The sequence below is a fragment of the Falco cherrug genome, chromosome 2 (genome assembly GCF_023634085.1).
Source record: "Falco cherrug isolate bFalChe1 chromosome 2, bFalChe1.pri, whole genome shotgun sequence".
Taxonomy (NCBI): Eukaryota; Metazoa; Chordata; class Aves; order Falconiformes; family Falconidae; genus Falco; species Falco cherrug.
This window is the reverse complement of record NC_073698.1, coordinates 76232604-76246675: the sequence shown is the minus strand read 5'-3', so window position 1 is coordinate 76246675 and position 14072 is coordinate 76232604. Positions and strand designations below refer to the sequence as shown.

Below are 14072 nucleotides of genomic sequence, written 5' to 3'. Positions count from 1 at the left end.
ACATCAAGGTCAGTGTTTTGTGGTGGATAAAATGACTATCAGCTCCAGAGAGTAAGTTTTTTCTTCCACTGTTTTCATGTTGAAAAACAGGAGGAAGCATTGAAAGTGTAAAAGAAGAGATTGATGAGGACTTTTTGTTTATCTGTAGGCTAAAGGACTTTAATATGGAGTAATTAGTTCACATCACCAGGAGCAACCTGTAAGATACCTGAGGCCATGCTATAGTCATCCCTTTATCACCGTGTCTCCCAGTGGACTGCAGAGACTTCCTCATTCAATTCTGCTCTTTTTTTAAATCGTTTTCCGGTGGGAATAACCCATCCAAGAAACTTTCAGCCCCATATTTAATTGTCTTGAAATGTAGACGCAAAGCTAGGAAATGTTCTACTGTGACATGAACTCATGACTGCTGCCTTGAACACCCTAAGGCAGAGTCCCACACAGGCAATGGCTCTAGGGCTGGGCACCAGGGTATCAGCCATCCCCTCCCAGCATCAGCCCAGCAGGGTCAGAACCAGCCCAGCAGGGTCAGGTGCAGCCCACAGGCATGGAGGGTATTGCCCTAGAGAGGAAGGCACAAGTAATCTTGTGTCTGTGAACAGTGATCCAATGTGACTTCCAGGTCCTGGCCCAGGAAATATCTTTCCACTTCCTTTGGTCTTGCTCCACCCCATGAAAGAGAAACTCTGGAGGTGTAATCAGGCTGGGATTCATTTCACCTAACTTTAGGCATCTGTGTTCTGTGTGCCTCTGTCTGACACAGTCGTCCGGTATCTTTGCAATCAGGGAGAGAAACAGCTGTTCACTGGCCATGATTCACCCGCCTGGCTTGGCTTAGATGTCTCACATAGGATGAAATGACTTGCACCCCACAAGTGTCTGTGTTGCGCTGTTGGCAATGAAGTCTAGAGTCTAGACAAGTAGCTCAGAGGTAGACACCTACATTGTAGATCTCTCAGGTGGGATGAACCTTCCCCCAAGAGCCAGGACACCGGGAGGCAGCATTACACTTTGTACACAATTAACAACCACATTCTGCATCTGTGTTTCCAGGGTGTGATATACCTGCCCAAGGCAGGTTGGAAGCAGCTGCTTTCACCAGCAGCAGGTTAGTGAGATGGGCTAATTGACCTGCTTCTCAGTGAGCACTGTACCCCACCTGAGCCCTACACTTCAGGTAGACTGCTTTCAGGATGTGAGCTAACTAGCACAAAGTAGATACATCACCCCCAAGCTGTTTTTACAGGTGAACTTTCCCTGCTGGGGTGACATCAGGTAATTCGCATGTGCTCTGACTCAGCCGAGCACTGAGCTCTGTGCCCCGAGTGCTCTGGTGAACTGAAGCCTTGATTTCTGCATGCATCGGTTCTCCAAATGCAATACCGTTCCTCAGGGGGCAGCGTGAGGATCAAGGAATTAATTATCTGGGAGGCATTTACATACCTAGAGTGATTCAGTGAAAGTCAAAGAGAAGAGCAGTAGCTTTGACCTAGAACAGCAGAAGGGAGAAGCTGGGGAGGTGACAAGCGGGACAGGAACAGGTGCTCTGTTGTCCAGCAGGGTTTGTCATACGAACTGTGGCAGCAGGTCAGGGAAAATTGCCACAGTCCCCATGCAATTCCCCTCCAGACTTGGAGAGATGTGATTTCTAGGTTTGGATTTACAAAGATGGGTAAAGCAGCAGTAACTCCCCCAATAGGTCCCTGAGCAGGTCACCACAGACCGTACACCCTCCCAGCAGCAGCACACAACCTGCTCTCTCCCTAGCACCTCTGAAGCTAGGGGAACCTCAGTGCCATGCAGCAAGTAGACAAGTGTATGTGTGTGTACATGTGTGTGGGCACGTACACATGTGTACGTGCTTGTACCGGCATCCTTGCGCCCGAGCCATGGGGCTGTCTGCTTCGCGCCACCTCCCAGGCTGGGCACAACAGGACGAAGGGTGAGGTCTGCTCACCGCCGACATCTGCGCGGTATCTGTCCCTGGTTTCCACACTGTTTCAGCTTGTGCTTTAGCGGTACGCTTAGAGATAGGAGAGAACACTGCAGCGGCATCAAGTCTGGCGGCCCATCTCCTCCAGGGGAGCCAAACGAGTGGAAGGTCAAGGTTGCATTCTTTTACTTCATTCCTTGTTGATGCAGAGAGGGAGGGAAGAGGAGGACGGGTGGTGGAATGGAGTCTCCCTCTTGAACAAATAGCTGCAGCTCTCCAGGGTGACTCATACCTCTGGAGACAAAGAACAATGCATCCTTAATTTGCAAAACTCAGCTTTCCAACTTCTGCGTGTCACTGGCATCCAGAGACTTTGCAGTTTGCCTATAATGAAATGCCCATGTTCAAAGCAGCAGTGACGCCAGCCCAGAAGGAGTGTGCTTACTCAGGAGGAGACATGGTTTATATTTCATTTGAGCAGCTTATGTACTAACCTGCTAGGGCAACACATAGGCTGATTGTGAAATCAGAATTTTCACACTCCAGTATTTGGAGTTGTCTGCACTTCCTGATTCTGGCACCAAGTTAACAATGAGACCTGAGAGGTATTTTAGGGGACCCCCACACCACAGCCAGTTGCCATTACTAAAATGTTACTTTCTTTATGGCACACTGTGCATATATGGTTCTGCCAGTCCAGGCAGCTCATTCAGGCAGCTTTGAACTTGAAGGAATAAACACGCTTCTCCACCTTCTGTCCCCAAAATATACACAGCTAGAACAGGTGTTTTCTCCTGCTGCCTTTGGTATCATCTCCAGGTATCTATCACTGGTGCACAGACTTTCTTAACATGGACAAGAAGAGAGTGAAGGAAATTCAAACTGTAAGGATGCACTCATTTGGTTTTCTCCCTTACTTGACATCTATTTCTAAAGAAAAGCTAGCAAAAAATCTTCCTATGAGAATTCCAGTCTTTCACTACTGTCAGCATCGGAGGACTGATAGGCACTGGCAGATCTGCATCATTTTCATCCTTAAGACCCTTTCTAGTGCAGTGCTGGAAAGAAATGAGCTTACACAGGAGATGAGTCAGGGGTAGATGATGCACAAAAACTGAATGCAAAGTACTGAATGAACAGCAGAAATGGTGCTCTGCACCCCAGCACCTAATCACATCACTCCCTGGCTGAGGTTTTCCATGGTCTTCTTTACTATACACTCAGTCCTTCTCAGGGCCTAGTACCCTCCTGTATGCACATACAGCACCTAGCATGCTTTGGGAAGTTCTGCATCAACTTTAAGCACCACAGCTAGAACAAACAGCCTCAGCAACTGTTTTTTGAAAGGTTTCTGCTTGAGGCTGATGTTTTTCTTCTTTATTCTCAAGAGTATGATGTCTCAGTGTGGAGGAGCTCCCTCATTCTCTTATCCCACAGGAGGTGTTTTTTCTAGAGGCTCAAATGCCTCTAGAACTTCTCTAGCCTCTGCAATACTCCACAAAACCACAGTAATATTGAAATAAAATGAAAGCAAACATTGAGGCAGGAGGTCACAGCCAAAGTATTCTCTCTTCCAGAGAATAGCTGGGGATTTGGGTGGCTCTTCCATCCACCCGCCTACCTTAAAAGTTTCCAGACATGCAACATATCTGTCACTGTTGTTCTCAACCAGAATAAGTCCCGTCACCTGTTAGCAATCTAAAAGGGGCTTATCAAGGCAACGGAGAGGAGTGAATGCTCATCTCCTATAAATTTCCAGTGGATATTAGAAGGCTGTGAAAAACTTTCCCTGGAGGCAAATCAGAGCTCGCACCCACCTCTGTGAAACCTGCAGGTCTCCCAGCTGTTGTGCTGGGAGGTGGCTTTGTGGTGTGACAGTGGTTTCCACAGCCTGGCACATGGAGGAAAACCACCCTGCAGGGTGAAGTAGCTGCTGGTGGAATTTTACAGTTTGCTCTGTAATTTTCCAGCTCCTCATGTTCCAGCGCTAAGAGGTATGAGAATACCAGCCTTGTACTGCTGCTGCCACTGCCAGTGATGAACTTGTCCTTTGGAAAGTCCCCCTTATTTAAGCTACTGACTAATTCTTTCAGCTGCCGGGAGATGACACACCTTTTCATGGTGGTGCATTAGGCTGAGGATTTGCTGGGTCCCAAGAGAGGGAGGGAGATTGAGTCATTTCAGATGTCTTGCTTCAGAGAGAGAGTAGGTCAGACTCATGCAGGACCATATCATGGTCCCTTGCCCTCCTCACACCTTCACCTGAAGCTGCTGGGGCTAGAAGGTAATGGGAGAAAGCAAGTGGGAAGAAGAGGCATACACAGGCACGTAAGAGATGTTGACAAAGAGGGGGAGGAGGAAAGACTAAATGGAAGTTTTTAAGCAGGCGGCATCTCTCTCCTGAGTGCAAAACTACATGGAGTATTTCTGTGCTTATAGTCCATTTCCTCTATTAAGCAAGACACCTCTCTGAATGAACAAGTCTAATCAAGACCATTCCTGCCTTACACTCAAAGGAAGGGAAAGTCACACTGTAAAAACTGTTTCCCTTTGGAAAGATTAGCAAATGGGGAGAGCAGGGGGTGGGGGGGGGGGAGGGGGGGCATGGACAAATCCCAGACTCAGAAAAGCCTTTCAAAGCAGTTAAGGATCCAACTCTCTCCTTGTCTGCCTCTGAGTTTGACACCAGTAAACTAATCCCAACTTTCATTCACCCCATGTCTTTTGCCAGTTGCTGCCTTTAAAGTGCTTGCCAGGACGGTGGAGGAATTGCAAAGCTCGATGCTATGTGACTTTCAGGGTTTGTTGCGTATGACTGACAGAATTTTTTGCAACTTGAGAAAAAAAGTCTGGCAATAGCAGTGGCTATTTCGCAATTCATCTTGCTATGCCGAGGATGGGGGGGCAGTTACTGACATAGATGGTGTCTAATTAGCTACTTGAGGTACTCGGGGGATACTCCTGTGTCTCCCCTGACCCTGGCTTGGGAAAAATCACCTGTAGAAGGTAGTTTGTGCAGATAATTCTACTTTCAAGCAGGCAGGTGTCATTTCTGAGGCAGAGGGGAGAGGGAGGAGAGAGGACGCGCAGGCAGTCCATAAGTGCAGCTTGGCAGAAAGGGGAAGGTGGAAAGGCGGGCAGGCCGGCTGAGTCAAAGGCATACCTGCTCCCTCCCAGGCCACTGCCAGCTCCACCGCCATCCCTCCTCGCGCCACGGCGTACTGACTCACATCCTGCTGCTCCTTTCTGAAGCTTCCAGGAACATGCTGTATCATACTGAGATTTGGCCACGCAGCGCCTCTTGGCTGGGAGCAGGCAGCAATGTCTGACCTGCAGTGACACACAGAGAACCGTCTCCCTCTGCACGCCAAGGGCATAACACACATTCAGAGGTGTGCGAGAGCCAGCCCGGCGCAAGCCATGCGCATCCACATGAGCATTTTTCCTTTCAGCTCATAGGTACAGTGGGACCCGTTATTCAATTTGAATTCAAAGCTTAAAGCTTTTACTATGGCTAAAAAAATTTCTTTTCTGATCAGAATATAAAATCTTGCAGGGGATTTCTTTTAGACAGGTTGGTATGGATTGTTATACTTGTTATATAGAAACAATGAGGTGACAGACATTTTTCTACCATCTCAAGCAACGTCCTGACCTGGTACTATAAATCATTGTAGTCCCACTGAAACGTGCTGATTTATACCTTCCAAGTGCCTGACAGCTTCACGGTGTTTTCTTCTGGAGGGAGAGGAGGGTGGTGTTTTGCATTTTACAGTGTGTGCCCTCTCTGAAAGAGAGTCACATAGAAATAGCACCCCAGGACTTCATGTTTATTATGTCCCAGTGATTTCTATGTCCTGCACACTCACAATCAGTTTTTCAGACAGAAGGATGTTCTGTGCCAGCCCAGGAGATAACACTGTGGTTTTGACTGAGGTCTTGACCCATCAGCTTGCGCTCTGAGCACGAAGGGAGTTCTTCTCTGTTTGTGTTTGACTATCAGTAATGACTTTGGAAGCCAAAATATGCCCGGTGTCACACTAGGACAACTCCATTGTCCAGCAGGTGTTTGTTAGCCCTGCTTAACCGTGCCGGTTCTGCTGAGCAAGGGTACCTTCGGGTCTGGGTGTATACATCTCTTCGGACATACTAAGCCCAAAACCTAGCATTGTACCAGCAACTGAGATGAAAATTAACTGTATCCCGGCCAAAACTATGACGGATAACCGCGGAGCCCGGAGCTGCCCCTAAGGGAGATGCTACTCCCGCGCAGTGCCTGCGCAGAGCGGAGCTGCGGTTCGCGCCGGCGGCGTCCCGGGTGGCAGCGACTCTCCGGTGTTAGGCAAGGTCGCACGGAGGGCCGTGACGGCGCCGGGAGGGCTCCGCCGGGCCGGGTGTTCCCCGCGGGTCCCGAGGGCCGCCGCGCTCCCCGCCGGCGCTGGGGCCCGGCAGCCGCCGGCCGTGCTGGGCCGCCCCGGGACGCGCCGCCGGCCGCCGCCGTTGCCCGGTCTGCACCGCCACCTACTGATGCGCGGGGCCCGCCGCGCCGCTCGGCGCAGCAGCCGCCGGCCGCCTCCCAGGCTTTCCATTTTCCACGGCGAAAACGGCTGGCAAAATGCTAAATACCGGGACCAGAGGGAGCGTCATGCAACGGGGAGACGGGCCTTTTCTCTTTCCAGCGAGTCTCTAACCGAGGCTCGTTTCATTAAACTATTAAACATTATGCAACATTTGTACAGCTTAATTACAACTTTTTAAAACAAGCCGAACGCAACCTTTCTGCGGCAATAAAACATGACGAGGCATGAAAGATGGTTCAATACTTTCTGCTTAATAGCTCGTTAGGCATGAGGCTAGAGGCCGAGAGCTCGTGACTACACAGCAAGGTGTGAATTATTGCACCATAATTCTCGCCCTGGAGTGCTTTATTGCAATTAATAACTGTTTTCATGTTTTAAATACATTTTCTCACACCATAAAAAGCAGAAATGGAAAGTACTTGCTAATGGGAGAAATACCAGGGAGGATTGGGCACAGATCGCCAACTGGAGCAACTTCTTTGGTTTCATGCTATTTTGATCTGCTTTTAGATGATTTTGGAATCCTGTTTGGCTTTAAAACTGTGTGGATCCGAAACCCTGTTATTTCCCTTTGTTGAAGCAGCTCTCCCTGCAAAGCTCTTCACAGACATTCTGAGTTGGGAAGCAGCTCCCCTTTATTTGCAACATATTTGCACCAAATTAACTTCAGCCACACAAAGCCACACATTCAGTTCCCCATACCAAGCCACTAACTTCTGAGGTGTGTACCTCTTTATTTTGAAAGAGGAAAGGGATGGACTCAGAAAGAGCTTGTGGCCTTTTTCTGTAGCCTAGTCCTGTGGCAAATTCCCATTCCAGCTTAATTTTGGGTAACCTGAAAGCTGAAGAAAAGCAGATAGCACAAAAATAAAATGCTGTTGGAGGCCCCTGATCCAGACCCTACTGAAGCTGCTGGAAATGCAAACCTTGCCTTTACTGGGAGCTGACTCTGCCTTTTGATACTGAAATGGTGCCATAAACATGCTATCCCAGTCCACTTGTTATTAAAAAACTGTAAAGGTGATGCCTGGGGTTAGTCAGCACAACCTGCTTTAATATGTGTATGTAGTATAATGCACTGTATTAACATCACTGAAGAGACTGCAACTTGTTAAGCAGTCTGATGTCAAAAAGCCAATCTTTAAGAGCAAATACAGGGGTTGGGAATACAGGTACCAAGACAGAAAATTGATTGGTAGCTTGAACTTTCACTTAAGAAAGACTTAATGGGATGAGGAGATTAATAATGGGGGTCTCTCGGGCTGTCTGTCACTGTTTCAAGTACCCCAGAGGTTAGTAATAACAGCAAATGGATGAGGCAGGTCAGGTACCTCGGTAGTCTCTTTCGGGATGTTTCTAGACATGTACTTGGTCCATTATCCGGTTTCTAGTCGGGACACAGCACAAAGCTAATTCTAGTAGCACTAAAAGAAAGAAAAGATATTTAAATGTAGTCTTGTCAGTGTTTGGCAAATCCATGACAAGGTCTTGCTTCCTCTTCTGCCACTGCAGCGGCTGCTGCACCTTCTCTGCATCTTCTTACTGTTGTTCATGTGTTTATTGCACTTGGAGCTGACTTATGGACCAGGATCCTATGTGTGCTGGGCAAGGTACAGAATAGAACCGGGTCTCTTGTCCTGAAGAGCTAGCAATGTAAGAAACAGGAGGAAAGTGGCGGACAGAGCTGCCCCGCTATGCAATGATAGTTTGTAACAGGAGGAAACAGACAGTAACGTTCTCTCCTTTCAGCCTGAAAAACAAGGATGGGTGGCAGCACCCCCTTCACACATACCCAGATTGCTCTGAAGACAGACTTTTCGCCTCTTCTCTGTACTGCTGAGACCTAAGGACAGAGCACCTGAAAGCAGGTGATAAAACACTTCCAGCCAAAGGGGTTCAATGGCTTCTGCAGTGGCAGTGTTGAACAGAGCCCTTGGGAAGAGAGGTGACAGAGGGGAGGCTCTGTCATCTGTGGCATCAGCTTTGGCAGAGCACACTGAGGGCTCCCCGGGCAGGAGGACTAGCCGGGGGAATTTCCATTCCTGGGCTGGGATGCCTCCAGCGCATGCATCACAATTCTAGTACTCGTCTGCATTGCTGAACTGAAATCAATGGGATTGTGTGCTGAAATAAGGGAGAATGATTTAATTAACCCCGTTTCAGAATTGAAACTCACAGTGTCGTGTCATTACAATGCTTACTCTGTTGATGCTTTTTGGTATTTATCCTAATGCTAACCCTGGAGACTGAATTCCCTCATCTGTCTCCCTGTCATCTTTCATACACACTGACCATACATTAACAATGAGATGATGTTGTAATTCAGAATAAGACAGGCTTTGTGCCTATGTCTTTGTTTGTTTCTACTGAAGTCCATTTAATGCAATTGGATGTTGCTTTTAAAACAGCATGAGTCAACTGAACTTATTTTTAAGGAAGCCTGCCTGAAAAAACATTAAATATTAATAATATCTGGATTTGAATATGTTACTCAGCAGAAAAATTGTTACAAGACTTTAGTTCATTCTGCAAGTGGCTTCATTAGTTATTTTTTAAATGCTTGGAGTTTTGTATAAATCTTCCCTTCTAAACAGATGAAACAAACAAAATGCAAAACTCATCTCCATAAAGCACAACAAAATAATAATTTCCAGATGAGCTTTCTGATGGAAGATCAAAGTCCTTCATCTCAGACTTGGGAAATTTCCCTTCCATGCTGGTATCAGTTTTATCTGAATGCATGCAGTTCATCCCACATTTGTTTTTTCAAAAAGGCAGTTAGCTAGATGAAGCTGCAGGAAAAAGCTCTTGGAGCTGAAGAAAGTAGAAAAGATTTTACTAAAAATAATTTTAAAAATTCTGGGTAGGTAAGGGGGGAGGAATCTTTCCCACTTTGACTTATAAAAAAATTAAGACATTTCAATACAATGAAAAATGCCAGCTTAATATGCGAAGATGAAATGAGCAGAAAAGAGTTGTTTCTGTATTGGTGCAACTGGTTTGGACAAACTCCCTGCTGTGCATCTGTGATTTCAAATGTCAGCAAAAGTAGTCATGTGGCTAGAAAATAATAGGTGTTTCTTCCGTAAATGTTTTATGCATCTGTGCATTTTGAGATTTTGCTTCCAAGAAGAGCAGTTTCTACAGAAATCTTCTACTGGTAGGGTGCCTGCATTTTCATCTTAGCAGTGCCATAGAGTCGGTGTAAGGCTTTTTGTTTCTGAAGTTCAGCCACTGCTAGTAGATGTACCCATCATTCTGAATTGTATTTCTGTATTTTAGTCTATACAAAATAGATGTACAAAATACCTGTTCATTTCATTAAGTCTAGGATTTTCAAAAGACTGAGGAAGTCAAATTCCCCAGTCCTATTCATCCACTTAGGAGGCTGCCTTCTGGAGGACCCTAGTTTCATTCTCCATATCTCTCTCTCTCTCACACACACACACACACATTTTCATCTTGTTTTTTTCTCTCTACTTACACGCTTGCAGAGAAACACTCATGGTTCCATATTTTTATCTTCTTGGTACCTTACACAACATGCCTTTTTGGCTAAAAGGGCTGTGAACACACAGCCCAAAATACTAATGCATCTCTGTATTGAATAATCTTTCACTTTGGAAAGCTTAATCTGCTTTTCCCTGACTGCTTTTACCTGCCCATCATCAATGTGAAATATCAAAAAGCTTCACAAGAAAAAAATCAACCGAACAAAACTCACAGATGCACAAATAATATTTTAGAAAGCAATTCATCTGAAGGTCTCATGACAAAGGGGATTATGGAACTGAAATGTAATTATCTTGGCATTTAAGTTTCTATTTCCACCATGTAGTTTCGTTCAGATATTTGATTGCAAAGTTTTATCATTCAAAACAGCCTATAGGTCTTTTTTTCATTGCAGACACAAGGCAAGTACAGCCATCTCCACCATGGTCCTACGACCAGTCCTACCAGTACCTGGGCTCCATTGCCACCCCCTCCGTGCACCCTGCCACGCCAATATCACCCGGCAGGGCTAGCGGCATGACATCCCTCACCGCAGAGCTTTCAAGCCGGCTGTCAAGTAAGTACCTAAAAGTTAGTCCCCCCACACTGAGCCTCATCAAAGCCTCAAGGCTGGCTCCAATGCAAACCGGTTGCAATGTCCCAAGGTGCTGCCGCAGCTTTTCTCCAGTTGCAGCGTAGCCTACTGTGGGCCCTGTGCAGCAAGCCTTTTCTCCAACACTTTGCTGGGATTTGTGCAAAGAGTAAAGAAATACAGTTTGGAGCCCAACATATTGTCAAAAAAGAAGAAAAAAGAGGAGAAAGCAGCACTTTGAAGATGTATGGAACTATAAAAATAGTTTGGAGTGCTGAAGAGCTGTCGTATCTGCCAAGAAATGAATGCCACAGATATTTCAGTTCTGTTTCCTTCCCTTGCTCTAAATTCAGACCAGAGCACAGCAGGTTATGGGTGGACACACTGACTGCAGGATGGTGGAGTCTGACATTTTAAGTGTTGCGCTGGATTGTCTTGTTACATCTTCATCAAATTGTACTGCAGAGCTTTACAAGCCAGCATAAAAATATAGCATGGAAGTGAAAGCTACCCCCCTGGTTTCCACCATACTCGACTGACCATCTGCTGACTCTAACCCACACATATTGAACCAATATGTGTGTGTTCAATAACAGGAATTTTCTTAAAATGAATGAGAGCCATATAATTCAAATTTGCATATAGCTTTTTCAAAAATATCTTCTTTGGCCGCACATATTGCTCTCATTTGAGTACTCAGGGCTTCTTCTAAGATCAGAGAGAATCACTTGAACGTGCTCCAGCCTGTTCTATTGTTGTCATATAGAGACTGCTTTGAAAGACTCACAGGGACAATGCCCACAAAAGTAAATTATTTGTTAGGTCTGGGTGCTAATTACATCTTAGAGATAGCTGAAAATACAGGAAACCTTTCAGAAGAGAAAAAAAGGAAATTCCTTCTTTTAAAAAAGTCTATAAAAATTCTCATTCTTTATTTATACTTTTCTTTTTAAATTAAAAATTCCTTTTTACTTTCTCCCCTGTGTTTCCCTCCCTTTGCACTCCTTTCTACTGACAAAATGCAGAAACAGAGAAAACAGAGAAGGATGAAAAAAGATCTTCATAGCAACCAGATAATTTCAAGTAAAGCAAATTATTTCATCAAGATTTTTACTTAGAAAAGTTATTTTTCTTGACATAATTGTTTGAAATCAATATTTACCAGCTATTTTGATTTTCAAACCTATACAGGGGTGCCTGATGCATGTGTACTTGTGGGTGTGGATATGTGAATCAGACTGAATGGAGATGTTAATCACATTTTACCTTTACCAGTGTGGCAACTGAGGTTACACTTAGAGTGAAGGCACTTGGTATTGAAATGAGCTATTTTTTTGTATTGCTGTAGCACCCAAATGTCGTCATTGTGTACCAGGGCCCTTATTATGCTGTGCGCAGTATGAGCACCAAAGTCTTCCATGGGGGCTGCCCCCAGGAGCTCAGTCTAACAGGAGATAGCCATGTATGTATGGAGTAACTGCATCCTGTGTTTCTTTTGTGGCGCATGGTGAGTGTGGAGGTAGAGGACCGGTCCTAGGGCTTGTTAGTGCTTGTTGTGCCCACGGTCAAAGTGATTTACCTTGGGGCAGCTGTAGTTTCTCCGTGATTTCCGAAGGAACCTAGAAGAGCTTCATTCACATGTCAGCATTCATTCTTTCCTGTCTTAATTCTGTACATGGGGGCTGACCTCTACCCATCTTAAATGTGTTTTATAATGCTTCCAAAATATTGCCCCTATATTAAATGTCTTCCGGTATTCCTATAAAAATCTTCCACAATATTTTCTCCCCATTCCCATTACTGTCACACATATTTGCTGTCTATCTGAGGAATTCCTCCTTGTCAGAACAGAAAGCAAATCTGAGGGTTTATTTAGGCCCTACCACCTAAAGACACAGTGCCTCAAAAGAAAAAGCAAAGGTATGGGACATACTTGAAACACATTGTCATTAAGTCTCATTATTCTGCTTTTTGCCAAACTAGGCAGAAGAAACCTTCATCTCATAAGTGATGTGTCCAGGCAGTTTCAAGAAGTTTGATTTCTTTCTCAGGAATGAGGTGTGAAAGTACCATTTAAGATCCAGCAGTTTGTCAGATGCCATCTTCAACCTTAGCTCCTCTGAAGCTCCTGCCATCCCATACTATAGTGTATCTTTGCCATGTTAAATCTAAAGGTGCTGGGGTCTAGGGCAAGGAAATATGTTCAGGAGTTCCATTAATCTTCCAGAAAAGAATGGAAGGAAAACAAAAAAGAAGCATACAGCATGCATAAGAGCTTTTCTAAGAAATTTACAGAAATTCATCAAAGTGTGCTGGTTGTGTCATTGATGAGCTTTCAGAACTTGGTGCTGGAGTGTGTCTGCTCTCGCTTTAAATCCGGTCAGAGCCAAGAGCTTTGTTTTCTTTCTGCTGCTTCTCATGAGTATTTCCTTCAGCGCATGGCTCCTCTTCTGCAGACTCCACGCCTTGTCTGACAAAGAAGTTGTCTTCTGGAAAGATATTTTCTTAATTATTATTGTTGTTATTTTAATCATGCATAGCTGCCAACTCTAGGGACTGACACCTTCCATTAATCTGAGTCATGATGAAGATCCTGCCTAAAGAGGCCATTATCTACTCTGCTTGTTTAATCCAGGAAGGATTTAACACCAGGGAAGGAGATGATGGGACCAGACATACTTGCCCTGATGTCAGACAAAGCAAAGCAGATTTTGACTGTCTTATAAAACATTTCACTTAACAGAATGAGAAAGGCTTCTAGCACACACAAAAAAAAAACCAGAAAAAAGGCCAACCCCCAAATACATCATTTTGCTTTAAAAAGGCAGTACTGTTGTTGTCCTTTTTTACATACTCATTAGGGCCAAGATTTTCAGAAGTTAGTAACAATTATGTAGACGTTATATGAGGCCCCAGATACGAAGACCTTAAATGAACCTGATTTATCTTGAGTTTGGTAGTGTTGGGAGTCAATGGGGAACTGCTCTTTTCAGTGCTGAGAGCACGTTCGTGTACCGGAAGGACAGTCTCTGCACCATGGAGCTTCCCATTTGAGTCAGAAAATGAAACTGGGGGCATGGAGAGACTATGCAGCAGCTGGACAGCTTATATTTAGGTACCATCAGTGCCCCTGGTGAGTCAAGTGATGCTGGGCAAGGAGCTTGAGATCGTGTCCCTCTTCCCCATCCACCTGCTGAGGATGAGGACACTCTGAAGTGTAAATTAGTGCTGTAAGGTCTCTAAGAGTGGACACATACACATACAAAACAGGGCGAGAGCTTGGCACTCCTCTTTAATTGCTGCTTTTCTAAAATTAATCCAGAACAACCAGATCTATGAGCATTACAATGACTGCATTAGAGAGCAAGTGAGGGATAGGGCTGTTCTGGCCATGTCAGTTGACCATAGATCACAGTTGGTTATTGCCTTGAACAGGTGAGCCTCCGTTCTGCCAGCTCAACAGTTCTCTGTCTCC

At 45.2% G+C, this 14072-nt stretch overlaps 1 protein-coding gene across 8 annotated transcripts in view; it reads left to right on the top strand.

The window, feature by feature from the left end:
- The window catches only part of RUNX1 (RUNX family transcription factor 1), a 176255-nt gene that overhangs the window by 156619 nt on the left and 5564 nt on the right, over positions 1 to 14072 (top strand). For 4 of the 8 annotated variants that reach the window (XM_055703229.1, XM_055703225.1, XM_055703228.1 and 1 more), the window contains one exon: positions 10421 to 10582. The exons of 1 other annotated variant lie outside the window; for it this stretch is intronic. In XM_055703229.1, the coding sequence (XP_055559204.1) occupies positions 10421 to 10582 (162 nt within the window). Of the gene's footprint in view, positions 1 to 10402; positions 10583 to 14072 lie in introns of all 8 variants that reach the window. 3 more of the 8 variants (XM_055703224.1, XM_055703222.1, XM_055703226.1) reach the window with 1 other exon arrangement.